General features: G+C 37.1%; 1 protein-coding gene across 1 annotated transcript in view; it reads right to left on the reverse strand.

The window, feature by feature from the left end:
* Window positions 1–1805: 1805 nt before the first annotated feature.
* The window catches only part of GLUD1 (glutamate dehydrogenase 1), a 30878-nt gene continuing 12554 nt past the window's right edge, over window positions 1806–20129 (reverse strand). The window contains exons 2-13 of the mRNA XM_087765605.1: window positions 20045–20125; window positions 19149–19204; window positions 18175–18238; window positions 16350–16444; window positions 11699–11878; window positions 9811–9948; window positions 8726–8863; window positions 8519–8599; window positions 7523–7646; window positions 6169–6260; window positions 3819–3881; window positions 1806–3171 (exon numbers count right to left, since the gene is read on the reverse strand). Coding sequence (XP_087621731.1) covers window positions 3052–3171; window positions 3819–3881; window positions 6169–6260; window positions 7523–7646; window positions 8519–8599; window positions 8726–8863; window positions 9811–9948; window positions 11699–11878; window positions 16350–16444; window positions 18175–18238; window positions 19149–19204; window positions 20045–20125 — 1232 coding nt within the window. The 3' untranslated portion in view covers window positions 1806–3051. The remainder of the gene's footprint in view (window positions 3172–3818; window positions 3882–6168; window positions 6261–7522; window positions 7647–8518; window positions 8600–8725; window positions 8864–9810; window positions 9949–11698; window positions 11879–16349; window positions 16445–18174; window positions 18239–19148; window positions 19205–20044; window positions 20126–20129) is intronic.

Below are 20129 nucleotides of genomic sequence, written 5' to 3' on the forward strand. Positions count from 1 at the left end.
TGGGACTGTGCTTGTACTTCTGGTCTTGTCTGTAAAATTGCATTTAGATACTGTGCTGATGAAGATGCGGGTGTGTTTCGGGTGTACATAACCACTGTAAAAGAGCACTGTGACACTCAAACTACTGCTAACAGCAGAACAAGGCATTACTGCCAGCAGAGCACTTAGCTCACCACTGAACTGCTTAACACTGCCTGAGCTGGATCATTGGTACAACTTCAACAGCTCTGCACAGTGGAGTAGTGATGTGTCATGCAGCACACAGTATGGCAACGGAGTCATTTACCACATTTGCAGGGTTCCTGTCAAACACACAGATGGACAGTAATCGAGCAGGAGCTGGAAGAATGAGAACTGACCAAGTTTGAGCTGTAAAAACCAAACCAAAAAACACTGCATGCATATGAACCTAGAGTGAGATGGGAAGAAGTTACTTGCTTCTGCAATGAGTAAGGAATCTGATATTACAGACTCCCCAGTTGCTAACAGAGTAACTTAGAGATTACTTACTTGGCATCTTGAAATCACAGCAAGAATTACCATTGCTCCAATGCTTCTTTCTGGTGGTGACAGTTGCTATCAATGAAAACAGATGTAGGGCTGGGTTCTTTCCTGGGATGAAAAATGATTGTTCTACTTGCTCTTCTGTATAATAGAGAGATTTTTGCATTTAGTAGTTTGCAGGAGGTCTGCAACCCCAAACATTGTAGTTGTCATCCTTATGAAAATTGCTTGCAGCTTCAGAGTTGGCTGAGGTGAAATCTAGTCAACCTTAAGGGCTCGTTTCTGGATTTGGTAGAATCATACCTGCTGGTAGGTCTGCTTTCTTTCAAAATGCTCTGGAAAAAGAAGTGTTAACATGTGGGTGTACAAGAATATAAGATTCTAATGAATTAGGGAATTCAGGTGTTGTGCAGCTTTCGGCTTTTTTTTTTTTTTTTTTGTTCAATGTGGGTAAAAGATATCCCAGTTAGCAATCTATGCCAGCTTTCCATATGCTCCACCACTGAAAGGGTCCCATTTTTCAAGCCAAACTAGAGGTGCTTTACTAGCTAGAGAGGAGGAGAGGAAATGTCGGGGGCGGGGGAGTACAGGAGTAAATTAGCTAAGTTTCTTCATTGTTACTGCACTTGGCTTTCAACAACTTTGCTGCCAGATAATGCAACTCAGCTTTTAAGGTTCTTTCTCTTTTCAATAATACAACTGTTTATTTGTGAGTTTTTAGCCTCTGAGTTTTGGTGGAAGTAGGTTACAATTTGTCAGAGTTGAACTGTTACAATCTTAGTTTCATTTTACTATCTAATAAATGTTTACATAAAAGCTACACTGAAAAATATCATCCAAGATACAGATCTCATGTTCAGGGATCCACACTTCGATCACAGTAATTCTTTCATGCTCAAAGGGTTCTCATTTAAAAAAAAAAAAGCCAGTGTATACATACACTGCACTTAAGTGATAGAACTTTTATAATCATAGATGTGAGCATACATGATGGAGTAAGCCACTAATTAAATGCATTACACAGGTTTATTGCTCCATGCTAACTACTAGAATAGTTCTTCACACAAATTTGAGAGGACAGAGTGAAATGATTTACTGACTACACCCAACTTCAAAAGCCTTGCTGACAGGCAAGTTCAAGAGACAGGGATCTGTATTAGTGAGCCCCTTGGGATAACCTGGGGACAGGATTGTACCAGTAGGCATGTAATGAATAAACAAGTGTGCTGTGAAGATTCACAGACTGACTGTAACTATGGAAAGCTATTGAATGAAATAGAAAACAGTAATACACCAGCATAGTAGGTTTGGAAAGGTCAGCTTTAATAACTGCTCTTCTCTCCAGGTTATGTCATGCAGTTACAAAGTAGTTAGAAAAAAAGCATGAGTTTCTGGGAGGGACTAGTTGTCTTTTAAAAAAAAACATTTATATTCATTACATAAATAATATCTGGCACTTCAAGGGGACTCCACTGGACAAAAGCCTTACACTTTAAAAACTGTGCTTGATCCAATATTGTGTTGAGGTCCATTTTGTTGTACTCTAATGTTCAAAACTTTCAAGACCTCCTCATGACCAAAAAAAAAACCCAAACCAGGCTGCGTGTGTTAAGACAGTGGATTAAGTTTATAGCTGCATTCTAGCTCCTCTATAGTTTGGCCAATGATTTCTGGGTTGAGTTTCACTTCAGTTGTTCACTGAGGCAGTGTCTAATTTTCAGAAAGCCTCTGAAAGGGAAAGACTGAAAAAGAATTCCAAAAAACCTAAGTATGATTGCTTACCAAATTGAGACTATCCCTTTTTTTAAAAAAAGGAAACAACCTAAAGTCAGAATAGTTACATAGATACTTGATTAAAAACAATGAGAGTTGCTTGATAGTTTCAGCTTATAAAAATATTAGTCTGTCACCTCTACATACTTCATGGTGATAGTCAAGCTAGCTTGAACAAGCAATAAAAGGCAGTCCTATTAACAGCAGCACAGTTAAAGAAAAAACATTGCCTAAAGAGAATCAGGCCTGAAGCTTTACTACAAATAAAAATTAGACTCCTATCGAAGTTAATCCCTGCTGGAGGCCCATTCTTCCTTTGACAATGCCACAGCATTGATCATACAAGGCCTTACTGAAAGTGCCAAAGCCAAAATTACATCATTAAACAAAAGTGCATGAAGTAATAATGAGCTAAGTGCTCATCTAGTACAGTATCTGATCTGAAGTCTGGAAAGTGGCTCAGGTGGCAACACCACTCTTTCATACATAAAATGTACCATTTTGTTTTGTAGGCAGAATACCCAGAATAGCCCCCACAAGTGCAGATGAATGGTTATCTCCAGATACATATTTGTATACAATTTCCTAATCCATGGATTTTTATTGTAAAAAAAGACTAGTTTGGACTGAAACTAATTGAGAATAGAATCCACTATAATGTCAGAAGAAAAGGAAATTTTGTGGTTACATGTAAACTTGTGATAAGCTTTTTCAAGAAGAGGGTACATAAACGGCAAGAGGGATGGGATACAATAAGGAGCGCTAATGGCCTATTTATGTAAAGGTCAGGCCAGCCTCATTGTACACTTTGAAGACTTTCTCAATTGCATTGACATAGGCAGCTGTTCTCAGGTCCAGACCCAGGTTGTACTTCATGGCAGTACGCATGATTTGCTGAAACAGAAAAGGTCACATGAGATTTCTGCAAGTTTCTCCATAGGAGAGACACTAGATTTTACTTAGAGGATCTAAGTTAGGAGTATAGGAGCTGCTAGATTGGTATCAGAGCTCAGATCCTTTGAGGACCAAGTTTAAACTTTCTTGATTCCTCTTACAACTGAGATCTGAAAAGGAAGATCTTTCCCAGATTACTATATTGCCCCTTTTCAGGTCTTGGATCCACATGTACACCTCAGATACATGGAGAGACAAGACATCTCAAGTAGTCTTTGCCCCACTAATTAAAAATACTGCATAAAGGGATTAATCTAAAACTGCTGATGGTAAAGTAAAGCACTCTTAGGTACGTGTCCCAGATTAGTCAAGTACAAAAGGACAACTAAAAATTTTCTAATTACTACAGCTTCTACTAGAAAATACTTCCTGACTTCATGTACTCATCTCTAATGTTTACTATACTTACTTAAAGTTGGCCATCCTGGCACAGAGCAGAAATACCTCATACTCACAGTGACTTCCATTATAATGAATTGTTTATCTACTCCTTTAATTGCGAAGAAATTCTGTACCACACATTCAAAAACTGTTGCAAAGCCACATATGTTTTCTCCTGTAAGTACATTTCTTAATGCAGTACTCACCCGGGCAGAACGTTCCATTGTATAAGCCAACCCAGAGTGGACGATGTCCTTCTCAGATGCACCCTGCAACAACAGGAATAAAATCAGGGTTTAATTCAAAACACAATAAGGTAGTAGTCATATATTAGGGACAATGACATGTTGGATTCCCATAATTACTGAAGCTTGCTCACTCATTTTCTTCTAATGACTGGTGTAAGAAACTAAATCGCCTTTACCGTGTAACTTGAAAAGCTAATTATAGTCAATTCAGTTCTAAAACCTCAGACGTAAGCACTGGAGTCTTTCATATGCCTAGCTTCTAGATGCATGATGCTAACATTTTTTATTGATGTTGTAACTACTGTTTCCAGCCTTCAGAACACACAGTAAATGTTAAACAAAAAAAACCTCCCAAGAGTTAATAACCTATAGAAAACTACTTCTAATTGTTTTGAAGACTGTCAGGTTTGAGGAAGGGCACAGATCCCCAGTTCATATACCTAACACTGTATTAGCCCTGAGCAACTCCACAATAACTTTGTTGCCATTAAAATTTAAATACACAGAACAATAAATAATTGAAGATACTCAGTCATTCTAATTGAGGCTATCAGCTGTAATGTTCCATCATCCTGACTGTTGTAATTTACTAATAATTTGAGACCTGGCTTCACAAAATACATGCTTTTCCTCAAATATCAATTTGGGCTGGATGTAGAAATTACTAGGCCAGTTCCTATGGCTTGTGTTTAAGCAACAGAACCTATTTACCATGCTATTAATTTAGCCTAACATTTATGAAAATGCTAGCATCACACTGGATCAGGCTAAAATCTATTTTTATCATCTGACAGTGACCCAAGTTTACATGTATTTTCCCCAATTTCTTCCTAAGGAAGCATGGTTTAATGGTTTTCACAACTCAGTGGATGTTTCCCCCAGTCATTTGTCCCACCTCCTCCTGAACTTGTGTTAAGAAAACAAACCAATCAACCCTTTTAGCTTCCATACGTCCCTAGACAGGGTATTCCATACATCCCTTGGCAGGGTCTTTCACATCTGAACTGTCTGCCGTGCTAGGAATCATCCCTGTTCTTCATTCTGCTCCTCACTCTGCTGGTTTTGACAGCACCTCGTTCTCCTTCACCCTTCCTTCCAGTGAACAATCTGTCCTTACCCATCCATTTTCACTCCACTCATCCTACAGATTACTGTCTCCACCCCAGGACTATTTCAGGCCAATAGGACCTAGGTTAGTTCATTGTTCCATGTATGAGAAGCTTCTGTATCTCTGATTATTCCTGTGATCTTTCCCTGAACTTTTTCCACATCTACAATGTTTGAAGATAGAGAGACCTAACCTGCATGCAGTGTGCAGAAGGCAAACACACGCTGGGTTTATATTGTGGCATCATTAGTCAGTCTTACTCTTCTCCCTTCAGAACAAATCTCTAACACTGGATTTGCTTTTTGATTGCTATGGATTTCTGAGCTTATATTTTGTCATTACCTCCAGATCTTCCATTTGAATGCAAATGGATGAGCTCACAACCCGTCATTTTATATGAAAATTTCCCCACCATGTATTGCTACGCATTAGATGATAATGAATTTTACCTGACATTTCTTTGCTCATTAATTCAGTCTTAGAAGAACATTCTACAATTTTTCAGTCAGCTTTTGTCTATAGTACAGAAACAGTGTACCAAACTGTCTGTGGTGTGGGATCTTGTTGAAAGTTGTTTGGAAATCCAGAAAAACTATATTAACAAGATCTCCAAAACAAATTCTGGTAATGTTTGAGGCAGTATTTCCCACTGCAAAACCTCCATAGACTTTGATAGCTAGGGTTCAAAGAAATTATGGAATCTATGTATTTATCAGGTTAGCCAGCAGAAATATCAAGTATTTCATAGCAAACAAAAGCATCAGGAAAAAAAAAACAACAGGTTTTTAAGTTTTCCTTATTGGCCTGCGAAAAGAATCATTCCCTGCACCCCTCCTGGTAAAAAAAAAACACACATGGTTTGTCTAAACAATGGAGATAGTTTGTTGCTTTGAAAAACTCCACTACGTGAACAGCAACATGCAATCTTACACCAGTTACAAATACAAAATGCATCTGTATTAAAACTATAGCTTTTTAACAATATTGGAGGTATTTTGTATGGGCTTAAGTAAAAGAAAGAAAAAATAGCTTACTTCCAGTATTCCTAAGCAGTTCAGACCATTTTCTTGCGTTATTTGTTTGGCCATCAGGCTAACTGTGACTAATGCCCTGCTTGGGGCAAAAACCTCCGTAATAGCTACAATGGTAAAATTTAGATTGCAGTTATACTATCAGAATACAGCTACAGCAACTACTTACCGATATCCTATCTTGAAATTCTGCTGTAGGCACAACTGGAATCGTTCCGCCATGTTTCCCAAATTTTCTTTCCAAGCTTTCCTGGACAGACACTAGAAAGGAAACAAAGCAGAGGCAAGGTAACTGACAAGGAAAGGAATGCGCTCCCTACGAAAGGAGCTGACCCCAGGACTTTCAGTGTTCAATGGCTTAGAATGCAGACTATAGGGCCTGAGGGCAAAGGGAGTCATCTTATTTTTGTTTTCCAAGAAAAGAAAAAGATCTTGATTTATCTGTTTTTATAGGTGAATGACTCCAATATTAGCAGCAATATTGCTATAGTACAGTCACATGGCAAGCAACTGTGGATTTACTGATCCCACTTTGCTAAACTCATAAAGCTGATAGAGCAATCTGGATTAACTTTCCTAACTTGATAGATAGCATTAGACAAAATATTTCCCGAAGTTAAAGCAATCAATTATCTCCTATTGCACTTTGCATACTCACTACTTGCTAAGAAAAAAGCCCAATGTAGAATTTTAGGTTTTTTCCTTAAGACATGAGAAGTGCTTTGGTATTGGGAATTGATACTTATTTCATCTTAATTATTGTAGTTTAATTAGTAAGCTTTCCTAAACAACATCACAGAATATTTCAGATGGCACAATCTTGAAGTTAAGAAAGGTATTTAAATTAGAACTGCCATAACCCTCAACCACTTTAGAAACACCTCAAAAGGTATCATTTATGAGAAAAGTTTATATGAAAAAACATTCAGATATATGTTTTGTCAAGTCCTATGTCCTGAGATTCTCATGTTTTCTACAGAGTATTGTTTAAAATGGAGTAATATCCTGCAGTTCTTCTCCATTAAGCTTCCTCTCTCCATGTAATTGGTATTCTGGCCCAGAAACTGGGAAGCACAGAATGGTCCTAAGTGGAGTTGTAGACCATAAGCAAATTTTTACAGTGCCTGTACCAATTAAAGTATTGCCCTTTATAGAAATCCTCTATTGTTATATGTGCAGAACAATGTTACCCACTCAAACTTTGAATACTTCTCAAATACCAAGTGTGCAGCTGAAAGACATCTATTAAGAAGTAACAAATATTTCACATAAGTGGTTTGAGCTCAGGATTTTCACAAAACTGAGGAAAGCATCACTTTATTCATAAAAAGTATACATTTAACTTAAGTCATTAGAGTTGCAAGTCAACCTATCAAATCTTTCCTACTCTTCAGTATGCAGCAATAATAGACTTGTGTGAAATTAAGGTGAATTTAAAACAGTTTTATATTCATTTCTCCCACATTTGGTGCTTGCTAGTTTAATCTACCAGTTAAACAGCAAAAGCGGAACTGAACACTTACTGAGCAAGTGGTAGTTTGAATCCCTTTCATATTTAAAAGTCAAGCGGCCATAGCTGACGTGGTTCAAGTTTTTCAGCCACTCAAAATACGACACTGTTACACCACCAGCGTTCAGGTAAAGATCCTGCACAAAAATAGTAAATGTCTTGAATTGTGACCATGTGACGAAGACAGCTCTACTGTATTAAGGAAAAGCAAGCAGAAGTATTATGTACAAAGTATTAAACTACAGTACAGAAGACTATCCAGTTGTTATTCTTGCATGACAACACTTTTCCTCTTCTGCAGTCCAGGGTTTACTTCTACTGATTTAGAAGAGGACTTGACTTTAGAACATGTGAAGTTCAGGTGTGCCTGACTGACCACCACCTTTTATTTTAGCACAAGTTTTTAATCAAGAAAGTTAGGGCATTCTTAGGCCATCTCAGTGAGTAAAAGCTGAAGATCAGCCACTGTTTCTAGCAGTAAGTTTTTCTCGATCAGGATATGTTTCTCTGGGAAAAGGGTATCATTATACCTGGGATAGGTCTTATTCTTTCAAATTATCCCTATATGCAACATTTATGCTATACAATCTATGATACACACTTCTGTCACAGCATCACCCAGAGACACAATGTTTACAAACAAATTGGCCAGTGTATTTACTCTGCCCTCTTCCTTCACTTAGTGGACTATTTAATTGAGCAAACGTCAGCTAATACTCCAAAACGCAAAACTACAGATTTAAGAACTAATTGTGGATTGTTCTCTCTTCCGAATACATAGCCTTCATGTAATAGTTATCTTTGGTCATTTACAGTTGCAGTAAGATCTTTAAGTAATTACTACCAATCTTAAGCAACATTGACACCCATTTCCCAGACAGCAGTTGTTAAAAACCACCCAAAGCAAATAAATAGCTATTCATAAAAACCTTCAGTAAATAATGTCTTGCTACAATTTACAGAAATATTACCCTTGTAATGAAAATCAAACATCATAATAGAACCTTACGGGAATAACCATGATATTTCGCTCCAAGAAGATTTTGTCAGCTTCAGGAGTGGTAGGCCCGTTGGCACCTTCCGCAATAATCTGAAAGGAATCACAGCAGTGTAACTCAAGAGGTATGTATTAGTTTCCATCCATGCTAATTATTGAATACTAGTATTTAAACAGGCCTTCTCCACTTTTCATTTGCATTTGAACTCTCCAACTTACTTTTGCTTTAACCTTGTGAGCATTGGCCTTAGTCAACTGCTTCTCGCTGGCAGCAGGGATGAGAATGTCACAGTCTGTCTCCAGAATGCTGCCCTCAAGTGTCTGTGCTTTAGGGAAGCCCATGATTGTCCCATGTTGCTGTTTGAAGGAAACAAACCAGGGTGTTTTCAGTGTGTGTGTACTCGTTTGACTTCCTTCCCTTCTTCTAACTTTCAAAATAGACGTAAGGGAGAAGCAACAGTACTAGAAAGACAGCATATAACATAATTCCTATCTTTACTTAGATTGGGCATAAAAAGCAAGCTATAAAGCTTGGATAACAGTCCGAGTTGCCATGATTGAGGCATAACTGCTCTCTGGCCAAAGACACTGATAACCACTTGGGCTCTGGAGTATTTAATTATTTTAAGAAAGGGGTGATAACAACATTCAAATGCTCCCTATGTAAAAGAAGACACATTAATTAAGCCTCTTAGAAACTCTAAGCGAGAGACTGTATTTTAGTGCCTGTGAACTGTCCCCTCAAGACTGCTTCACTTGGAAACTGAAATAAAAAGACCATATCCAGTTTTCATTATAAACTACATATTTGAGTCACACTACCAGACAGGCTTTCATTTTTTCAGAAGCATCCAATAGGTAAGAAGCAGCAAAACTGCACTTTGAAGTCTTAAATGTCCATATTTAATCCTTTAGGAACCTCCTTGCTCTGGCTCCTTGATGTATTCTTCCTAGTTTAGTCATAAGAAAGGCAAAATAACCATGAACTCCAGTTCTGAAGCCAAAGTACACATGCAAGCCCTTGCCAGTTTTCTGAGAGCTGGGTCAAAGGGTAAAAATGTTATAAATGTTACAATGTTATAAACTGAAGAGACAGGGAAAGCCACAAGATCAGTTAGTGTTAACCACCTGCATTCATAGTGGGGATAAGGAGAAAGCCAGAAGAATCAACATTCCTAAGCCATTTTGTAAGTACTAATTGCAGCATAATTTAAAAGTCAAAAATTAACACCACTCTACAGTCATCCTATGTGCTTGCAAAGCTGACAAAAATGAAACTACTTCTGCTCAGCTAAGTTTCATACCAATTTGTAATCTTCTAGTTCCTTTGGGTCAATCCCATCAGGATTCCAGATAGAACCATTAAACTCTCCAACAGCAACACACTTTGCTCCAAAACGATGCAAGTATCTCATAGAATGCAAGCCCACGTTACCGAATCCCTGAAGGTGGAAAGAGAAAGGGAAAACTAGTCAGCCCTTCAGACAAAACAATGATTACTGCTAAGGCTTATATAGCTTTGAATAGCTTTAAATAGTTCTTCATCTATTGGCATATCTTGGCATTAGATGATGTGTATAGGAAAGATAGAAGAAATCTACATGATTTCTCTTCTAGTCTGAATACCATTGTAGAAATTACGCATTGTAGCCAGCAATGTACAGTTGTGCTAAATTTTTTATACTGGAAATACAGAAGGGAAGTATTAATGTTATTATGAAAGTGTCAAAACTATGATATTTATTAACACATTTTATAACTAGCACCGTCTTAGAGGGATTAATGGATTTTTGTATGACTATTCAAAGGTTTGACCAACATTTTCAGGTCAAGAAATAGTCTCATTTAATTTGGGTAAGGAAGGTTTACAAGTGTAAAACCCATCCCACAATGGAAAGCATTAAACAAGAGTATCATTAATTCTTCACATTAAAACATACAAACTAGTAGGAAGCTACGTCATTTCTAATACATTTCTGAAGTGGTCCTGTACAAAACAGATTGCCCAAATTTAAATTTGATAATTCTGTATTTAATTAGCATTTTTTACATCCTTACTGGTGTAGAAAACCTAATTCCAGGCCCTTATCCAACATTCTAGAAGTAAAGGAACACACATGGCAGACCAAGAGGTCACGTGATCCATGTCAGAAATCTGTAGTAAGATTCTATGCTGGAAAAAACCTGAATATTAAATTCCTGTATAACAAAGCTCCAGTTATATTTAGGATTTTTGTTTATATATTAGAAGCAAATTTCAATACAACAGTTTGTCATACATTAGGTCTCTGCAATGCTGTATCCTTGTTTTCCTAGGAAAATCTTCAGCTATTCTTATAGCCATATTTTCAGTCTAAGTTATGCTTAAGTGCCTGTTGGTTAGCCCTCTGCCAGGCACGAAAATGTCAAAGTGCAGGGAGATGAGTGTGCTGCTGGGTCCATGCAGGGCAGAGATGTTTGTTTCAGCCCACTGGTTAACTAGAAGACAACTTGGAGGTTACAATTACTCTGCTATTTCTAACAACCAGTGCTGGTACTAAAAACAACAAAACAAAGCAATCCCTCAAATCCTCCATTTAACATGCTGCTCCAAGCTGAACAGAACAAGTTATTTCTTCAAAATTTTAAGAATGACAATGCACATTACTGAATATCAAACCCCTTCAGAATTTAACTACGTAGATCCTAAAGTCTTATCAACACCAAAAACATATGTTCAACTCTACAAATTCAGGATAAGGTTTTGGTTTGTACTTTTCCACCTGCTCATTCCATAGTAGAACAAGAACATAACCCTCAATTCCTTCTCTCTCTAGATTTTTTAATTACAAAACAGTGCAACAAATTTTGTGTAGGCAGAAACAGTGTCACAGCTGATTGAGAAGTGTGCAATGCCTTAGTTTAAAGAACTCCTGTAATAGTATTTCCCTTTTTTCTTGGCAGCCTATGTTTATAAAGACTGGAGATTTGGCTTTGTACCTGTAGAGCACAATCAAAAGTTCAGTTTTTATAAAACAGTCCAAAATAAAGGGCACCTAGACTGCTTGAAAAGTGTTTCTGAAGTTTGAGAGTAAAGGTTAACTTGGAAGTCATAAAACCCTAACAGGATTTATTGCTACAGCCCTTTTTAAAAGCAGCTCTACTGGAAGTTTGTTTACTACTTTTTTCCTGCAGTTAAATGAAAAACGTTACCTGAACAGCAAATGTTTTATCCCCAAATCCAGGAGTCATTCCTAATATACTCATATACGATGCTTCATTGATGAAATTTTCAATTCCATGGAAGAGTCCACGACCAGTTGCAGATATACGTCCATGGATCCCACCCTGGCTGATAGGTTTACCAGTTACACATGCATGCGCATTAATATCCTGTAAAACAGTGAAGGACTTGTGAGCTATGGAATTAATCAAACAGCTGGAACAAGAAGTTTTGTACACCTTAGAGATAAGGGAAAACAGGAATCTTTAAGAGTCACAACATGATATAGTTTATATACATTTAGATTGTAAAGATTATTTCCTTCCTGAGTTTGTGTGAACACCTTCTCAGAAATACTCTAGTGGATGTCAGGAAAGTTGCATAATGAAATATTGGATATACTCTGTAAGTTTTTGTGGCATTTAAGTGTATATGTTAACTTCAGTCTGTGGTTAATTAATTACGGTGATATCCATGTTGCGCTGTTAGCAATGAGCAGGCCTCTGACAGGTATGTTTCTCAAAATTAGCTCCTATTACAGCCATAGTTTCCATCATTATTCTTGACATTTTAATCTTTTAAAAGGCTCAGACATATCCTTGGACTGGTTTTTAATCATCTTTATACTGTGTTTAGTGTTCCTTTATACCAAATTCAGTTATTTTGAAACAACAATACAGGCCTAATACCTTCTTGTTGTTGATCCAAGAGGAAAATTACAGTAGGAAGGTCATATGGGAAAAGTTAGACAAGTATTTACTACTTTTATTCAGAAAAGCAATATATACAATCAAGCCTCTATCATTAATTTGGTGATAATAAATTTTCCATATGCTAGAGAGCTAGCCAAGATAAAATAGACTATTTAAAACCAGAGTTAATTTTTCAAATTGAAATTAATAACTTGAAAAAACTTTTTTCCAAACTAGACACTGTTTGGGCATCCCTCTTCTGTTACCACTGGTTCCCATGCTCCCACACCCTGGGAGCACAGTCACACAGTGGCTTGGCATCCAATCCAAGTGAGAGGGTAGGGATGAAAGGGAATCCACTGAAATAAGTCTGCCAGCAGCCGGATGGGTTTCTATTCCACCAGCCACATATTCACTGGGAGGCTCCCTCCTCTCCATCGCTTGTGCCAAATGCATTTGCATGCCTGTGGCGTGAGCACAAGATGCTTAGTGAGAGGAAGGAAAGGAGCAGACAAAAGTATGTGGGGGCAGAATGGCAGGAGATGACTAGAGCCATAATAGAAACAAAAACTATTTATTATTTGAAAATGAAAGTGCGTTAACAATATAAAGCCAAAGCTAACCTCTCTTTAAAAGCAGTAAAAGTGATGCTGGGCTTGCCACAAAATTCCTAATTCAGTTTCCCAAAATGTAGCTGCATTGGTCTCATTAAGCTGTATGCTCCCTCTGGTGGCATACCGACTGTAAACAAGATCTGTGGTAGTGTATTGCTAGGAACAACTTGGCCAGGCGTTTTTATGTATTTTTAGGTTTTCATTCTGTTTCAGATTGAAACTACATTTTAGCCTTCATGCATTCACAAAGGAGGAAGTATGTTTTATAAATACTTGAAGAAATAAAGCCCCCACCATACATAAGAATGTATTTATTAAAGTCCCTTCACATGTCCCAAAAGTCAGTTAGATGTGTCAGGAAGTACAGAAGAGTGGGAAGGATTAATTTAACCAAAAACTTTAGCCATATATAATTCAGTGACCCAGCAACTTAAGATGGATTTTCTGGAACAGTTAACATGGTAGTTATTAAAGACTTGCATGGTTTGGCAAGAAAACAGAGCGCGAGGTGAGGGCAGGTCCGGATCTTCCTGAAGTCACATATACAAACCACAGTCAATGTCAAAGTCCTAAAAACTCTGGTTTTAAGTCAATCAAAAAAATGCTTAACATATCCTTGGGACAAAAAGAAAGACTATGGCTTTTAAGCAGCAGCTTATAAAATAGCTTACAGCTAGCATTAAAGACTTTATATTAGTTATAATAGTCTATGAACTTAGCTGGCCAAGTTCAGACACTGAACTTTTGCTTGGTTCTTAACGCCTTTCCACGCTGCAGTAATACTCTCCTTGTCTCTCCAGCTTCCTGGCTCTGTACGTTAGGTTTCGAGCAGACTTCCCCTGTCTGTTTATATCTGTTATTTGGCTTTTCCTTGCCACTTCAAGCTCCCTGAACACATCTGCTTGCAACCACACGGACTCATCAGGTCCGTAGATTTCTCACCGAAGTGTTATCTTTCCACTCAATTGAATGTAGTTCCTCACATAGCTTCCATCTGTTTTCTGAATTATGGTTAGTTTCAGTTTTGTTCAATGGTCACTTTCTCCTCTTAGTTCCCTTCCCTCCTTCCCCCATGGTCACCTTTCATATATCTGATAGTCCCTTAACACCTTTAGTTTTGTTCTTGGCATCTCAACCAGATAGTTATCTGAAACATCTTCCTCCACAAACGGGTTTTGATAGGTTATTCCACTTTTTGCAGCCTTGTCAGAGTTCCCACCTTCCTTCTCTACACCTGGTCATTCTCCACAATAGCTCATAAGTTCCACTATGGCTACCATTCTCTCTTCCATATACAAACAAGCCACCCAGCAAAATTAAGTAAACTGATTTAATTTTGTTCCTTATTTCAATTCTTTAATTCACTTTTCAGGAAAATGTACCTAAATCCTCTCAGATTTTTTTGTTCTTCAAGAATAAGATACTACCATGCAGAGAGGGCCTAGGAATAAAGGAGGCTGTTGTAGCATAATTCACATTTTATTTTTATCCTCAGTAGTTGTTGGTTTGTTTTCTTTTGTCATTGAAGCGTGTGTATGTGTAGGACTACACAACAAGCTGAGATGACAAAGTGGAAAGAATAAGAAATTCAGCCATTTAAAAATCTTCTTCTGTATCAGTGTTTGGTTTTCCACCTATTAAAAAACCTGAAGCTTCTGTATAAAACTCTATGTGAACTATTAACATATACAGCAAATCTTAAGCAGGTCATGTGCTGTGAGCCTTCTCTCAGTTGTAATATAGCAATGCTGTTGTATCACAGTGAAATATGCATTTTAGTGCAATGAGTTAAATGTTAAAACTTAAAATGCTTTGAGGCAGTAGTTCTTAAATGTCAGAATTTTAAGTTATGACTGAGAGAGCAAGTTGCCACTCTGCCTGCTGAAGTCTTGTTGAAGTCATAATTTTGGAGTTTTTTTCAGGTTTAAAGTTTTATTTAAAATATTTACATTTACATATGTGAGTAACAAAAAGCAAGTAGCGTTTTATACCGATATCTCTATCTAACAGACAGCTCTGTGTAAAAGTGATTTAACTCAACTAATCAGCATGCCAGAGCCTATTCCTCAAGCATTCCTTTCCCCCCGCCCTCCATAAGATATGTTAGACTGTATTTCAGGTCTAGAAGAACCTGTGTCATCCCCTCTTCCTATTGTTAAAGGCATCAGACTGCACAAGTATTCTGCCAAGAGACTGTCTCGGGAAAGCCAGGCACATCTTGAACAGACTTGCCAGAGAAATACTTGGGTGGCTCTAATGCCTTATTACTGGGGGTGTACACCCTGCTCTCTTTCTGAGGAACTGTTGGAAGGCACTGCAGAAAGTGAAAAGAGAGTATTTTCCATTCAAAAGGAGCTGAGATAGGCAAACATGCGATAGCATATCAACACACTAATACAGAGCTATGGCAAGACTCCTTAGCAAAGCATGACTTGCTGCAGTACCAGAAACAATGTCTGAAAGAGAAGGTAGAAAGTTTGGGTAGCACAGACAGTAGAGCCTTAAGAAATAAGTTGTCTGTAATACGCTATTCTTTCATCCAACCTGTCAAAAGTATACAACAAAAGTGTTTGGTCAACGGTCATGTTTTTGGTACAGTTAACATGGCTAAAATACCCCAGCAACATAAGGGCAAAGGCCACATTAAGGGCTATAATTAAAAACTAGTTTTTAAAAACTTAAACTTAGTTTTTTTATTGCCTTCTGGGCAATAAATTGTATCAGCATCTTTTTGCTTTACATTTTGGAAAATTTGCCCTAGTTTGCACTGATTACTTGTTACTCTTAGGGGACCACAGAGAACTTTAATACTTTTACAGGTTATACTAATAGGGCAAACTTAATTTACATGGTCTCTTGAATGCACAAAACCAGAGAATTTATTTAATAACACTTGTAAATTCAGTAGTCCGAAACTGAAAGATTTCAGTACTTTAGAGTATATCAATTATTATGAACCAATTAACAACTTTAAATTAGTAATTATAGTACTAATGAAAAACAGAGGGAAATGGTAGAAATAGAAACCAATTTTAGACTAAGTGTGAGACCTTTAAAAACAGTGTATTTTCTTTTTGCTAACAGTTGCAATCAGTATTGTATCAAACTTAATTTAAGCCTAGTATAAAAACATTAACCTTAAAGCTATTTTTCTTTAACTGTAACCTAAAAACCTCACACCAATTAAGCTGTTAGAGTTTGCAAGAATATATTTAGATCCACGTAATTAAATACAACTATATGATTACGCAGCATGGTAATAAATTTCTAGAGGAAAGGACTACTACAAAGACCAAGGAAGCTTTTCTACTTCAAAGCCTCTGCTCAAAACTTACATAGTGTCCTATGGTACTGGCATAGGTGTCGGCAATCCAGGACATCTCCCTCTCCCCTGTGCTCATATCAGGAGCAGGCACATCAACACCAGGTCCTGTTGGCAACAGTGAAAATAGCTTTTAAGGATCAAATACGAATAGTTATCTTCAACCATTATTCCCTTGGGAACTGTGCAGGGCTTGGCAGAGAACTGTTTTCCTGTTTAATCCTCAGTTTATTATGCAATCAACAGATTTTTCTGGATTCGATTCAGTTTTATATGCCATATCACACATTTGTACAATAATGTCAAAACCTCAAACCTTTCACACAAGCCACTCCGTAAAATGAAGGTCCGTTTGTCAATAAAAAGTCAGAGTAATATAATGTATCAAAAGCATATTTATTTATTTTTTTTTTTACTATCATTGCTGTAACAACAGGAAGGGGCGCTATCTAGGTGTGATTTCTATATACCATGATGTTAACTGGTTGTTTGGGGGGTTTTTTGTTTGGTTTTGTTTGTGTTTTTTTTTGTTTTGGTCTTTTTTTGCATTAGAATTTCCTTTTTGTTCCTGGATGAGTTTAACAATTGAAGGTACACTGTTCCTAGTCATTGCACTGTAGCAGATACATTTGATTTTACCCCTCACTTCAAGAAAGAGACATTACATCTTTCTTGATGAAATAAACCTTTGAAAGAACTTCTGTTGTAATAAAAGCAAATTCTGTCTTTTTTTTCTAGATAAGTAAAAATAGCATTTACCTAACCTATTTAAGATCAGAGGGACTTGCTCAGCAAGTTTTTAAATGCAGCTCTGCCTCCACTCTTTTTTTTTCCCATAAGTATTTTTAAAAGGTTTGTGAAAGCTGCATAGCACCAACCATAGAGCCAAAAAGGAAGACGAATTTAATCATTTTAATTGTCACTGAACTAACAATCACTATAGCTGGCATAGTGTACAGTATTCCCCTAGTCACATGTAACATCAATAAGTGTGTTTATATAGAAGCTTAATTTAGATGAGAAACACTCTGGCTGAAAGAGCAGATGACAAACACTGGCTGTAGAGCAAGAAAATGCAGATAAATAATGACACATTCCCAGAGGCAGTTAGACATTAGGAATACATGACAGACCTTTAACTAGTTACAGGCCTTATTATTCAGTTGAATAAGAACGTCCTGCAGGTAAAGATCCTCAATTTAATTACAAGTCAAACTAGTAACATTCAGCTTTCTCCAGAGGAGACTTCCAGATAGCAACTCCAGACAGCAAGCTATCAGAGCAACACAGGGTTGGGAGTCTGAATGAAACACCTATAACATTACAGAAGCTGAGGTTCTGTTACAACAGGCACCTATGCTTCTTGCCTATGCTTCTCTTGCAGCCTGTGGTTGCCATGGGTGAAGCCATCAACTTTCTCTGGGGTGGATCTTCTATTTCCTTCCTCTGTTTCCTCAGATATCTGCCAAAAGCCTCAACTGAGACTACAGGAAACAGTAACAGCGAAGAGCCTGATATTAGAGATTAAAATTGCAACTAACTTGGTCACAATTTTATAACCTACCTCTAAGAGAAATGTGATTCATTCTGGAACCTGTGAGCTCAGCTTTTGTGGCTATTCATAGCAGAACAGCCACCAGAAAAAAGTTAAGACACAGTTCCCTTTAAAATGCCTGAAGATGCAATGACTCAATTCTTGAGGCTATTTGCTGAAAGTTCTATATCCAAATTATTTACAGCTCTCAAAAATACAGTTACTTAAGCATACTATCTAGTGAACACTGTCAATGCACAATAAATCAGATTCCTAGATTTTAATAGTAAATTGCACAACATACCAATAAAGCCCTTTTTTGCCAGCTCCATGGTAAACCTTCTTGTGATCTTTTCCAATTCATTGTCCTATAGAGAAAATGCAATAAATATCACAAGTAATCATTAGTGTTTATGAATATTTCCTAGAACTTATGCCCTTTTCTTATAGGTAGGTACAGGCATATAAACATGTACCCTTTTCTTTTAGAAAAAGGGATGATTCATATATTTATATAATTTATATGCCACTCCCTAACAGACCCTTGGTACTCAGGCAGCACAAGGAAACATCCAGCTTTCTTTCCGTACATTCTGATCCACAACAAGTCAGGACTGTGGCACAGGAAGAACGACCTGTGCTCGTGGCAGAGATTTCCAGCAAACAAATCTGATATCCTATGTGAGAGATTTATAACCAGCAACAGCAATAGCTGGCCTGCTGGTTCTGTAATCAACACGGTAGAACGACTTCACACAAATCCTTACAGGAGTGTCAAGCTTAGAATATCTGTTACGTATTCTAGTATGCCGTTCTGTACAAGTTATTTTAATTAGGGCAAGAAGGCAAGCCGGCAGTAAACTTTGTATAAGCCAAGTTAGTTATTATTCGCACTGGAACACTGCATAGAAAGGTTTAATGGAGCATAAAACTATTTGTCAAAATAAACAAAAACATTAACTTTTTTCTAAGAGTAATTTAATTTAAGCCTTTATTAACAGTATCAACTTAAAAAATAATCAGGTTCCAAATTATTTGTAGTCTTCTGACTTTAAGAGAAAAAGTAATGAATTAAATAATTGAAGTATTCCACCTCTGAAACACACACCTTCTAAAAATTCTTTTCCTACCTATTGCATGCACAAGCTAAATTCAGCCTTTACAGAGGCAGAAGTGGCAGGAAGTTTAAAGTGGTCAATAATGCTCTTAGAAGAGCTTTTTTAACTGGCTGGCTTCAGTACTGCAGGTAACCGAATTTTTATCTATGATTAAGCTTACTGTGTAGTTCTTGGGATTGATCTTGACACCAGCCTTTGCCCCACCAAATGGCACATCTACAAGAATGCAAAGGAAAATCATTTTACTTTTTCAACAATAAAGGCAGAATGCATCAGTAATGTGTGAGGAATTATATCTTTGATTTTAGCAGTGAATTTGATTTTGCCACATTTAGGGCTTTACAAGCATAAGCTATAATCTCATACAGGTACTACTATAAAAATGGGAAATCTTTCAAGGGCAGCTTGAAAATGGTCTTTGAAACTCAGAAGTTAATGATTTAAATTTTCTATGCTTCAAGCTCTTGTACTTGGCACTTGTAGAAACAGTAAGTTTTACAGCTTATGTTTTACTGGTTTAGCGCAAAAAATTTTACTTTGGAAGTCCTAAGTGAAATGTCTCTATATACATCAATAAGTATTTTGTTTTCTTATAGATAATGTGCAGATTCTCTCCGAACTCCCCTACAATTTAGCAGCCGTGTATGAAATATTCTTCTTTATGACCCATAAAGGAATTTTATCCTTCTCTCTCCACAGCTCCCCTGCCTGAATCCTTTACAGCCTCCATCTGTTCCCCTAAAATTAGCCCCCTCCTAATCCAAGTTTGTCATGCTTTGATTTGAGTTCAAGAGCAGTACTTTTACAGGAGGGGGTAACTAGCAGAATTTGGACTTTTCAAGTGAAAATATAACTTTATTCAAGTGTGTACAGTAACAGCAGAGGGAACATGTATTATTATTTTGGTCACTATATATTTTTTCCCATCTTGCTACAGATTTTAGTCAGAGATTACTGTCTAAAACTTAATTGAATCCTTTAGATGCTTTTCTGTAAATTACATCAGTACTGATTGAAATTAAAGATTGTATCCTTGCTTGAAAAACCACCACTTACCAACCACAGCACATTTGTATGTCATTAGAGATGCTAAGGCTTTCACTTCATCCACACTAACATCCAAACTATAACGAATACCTGC

The sequence above is a fragment of the Nipponia nippon genome, unplaced genomic scaffold (assembly GCF_047370975.1).
Source record: "Nipponia nippon isolate SJK-2023a ecotype South Korea unplaced genomic scaffold, ASM4737097v1 scaffold_3, whole genome shotgun sequence".
Lineage (NCBI taxonomy): Eukaryota > Metazoa > Chordata > Aves > Pelecaniformes > Threskiornithidae > Nipponia > Nipponia nippon.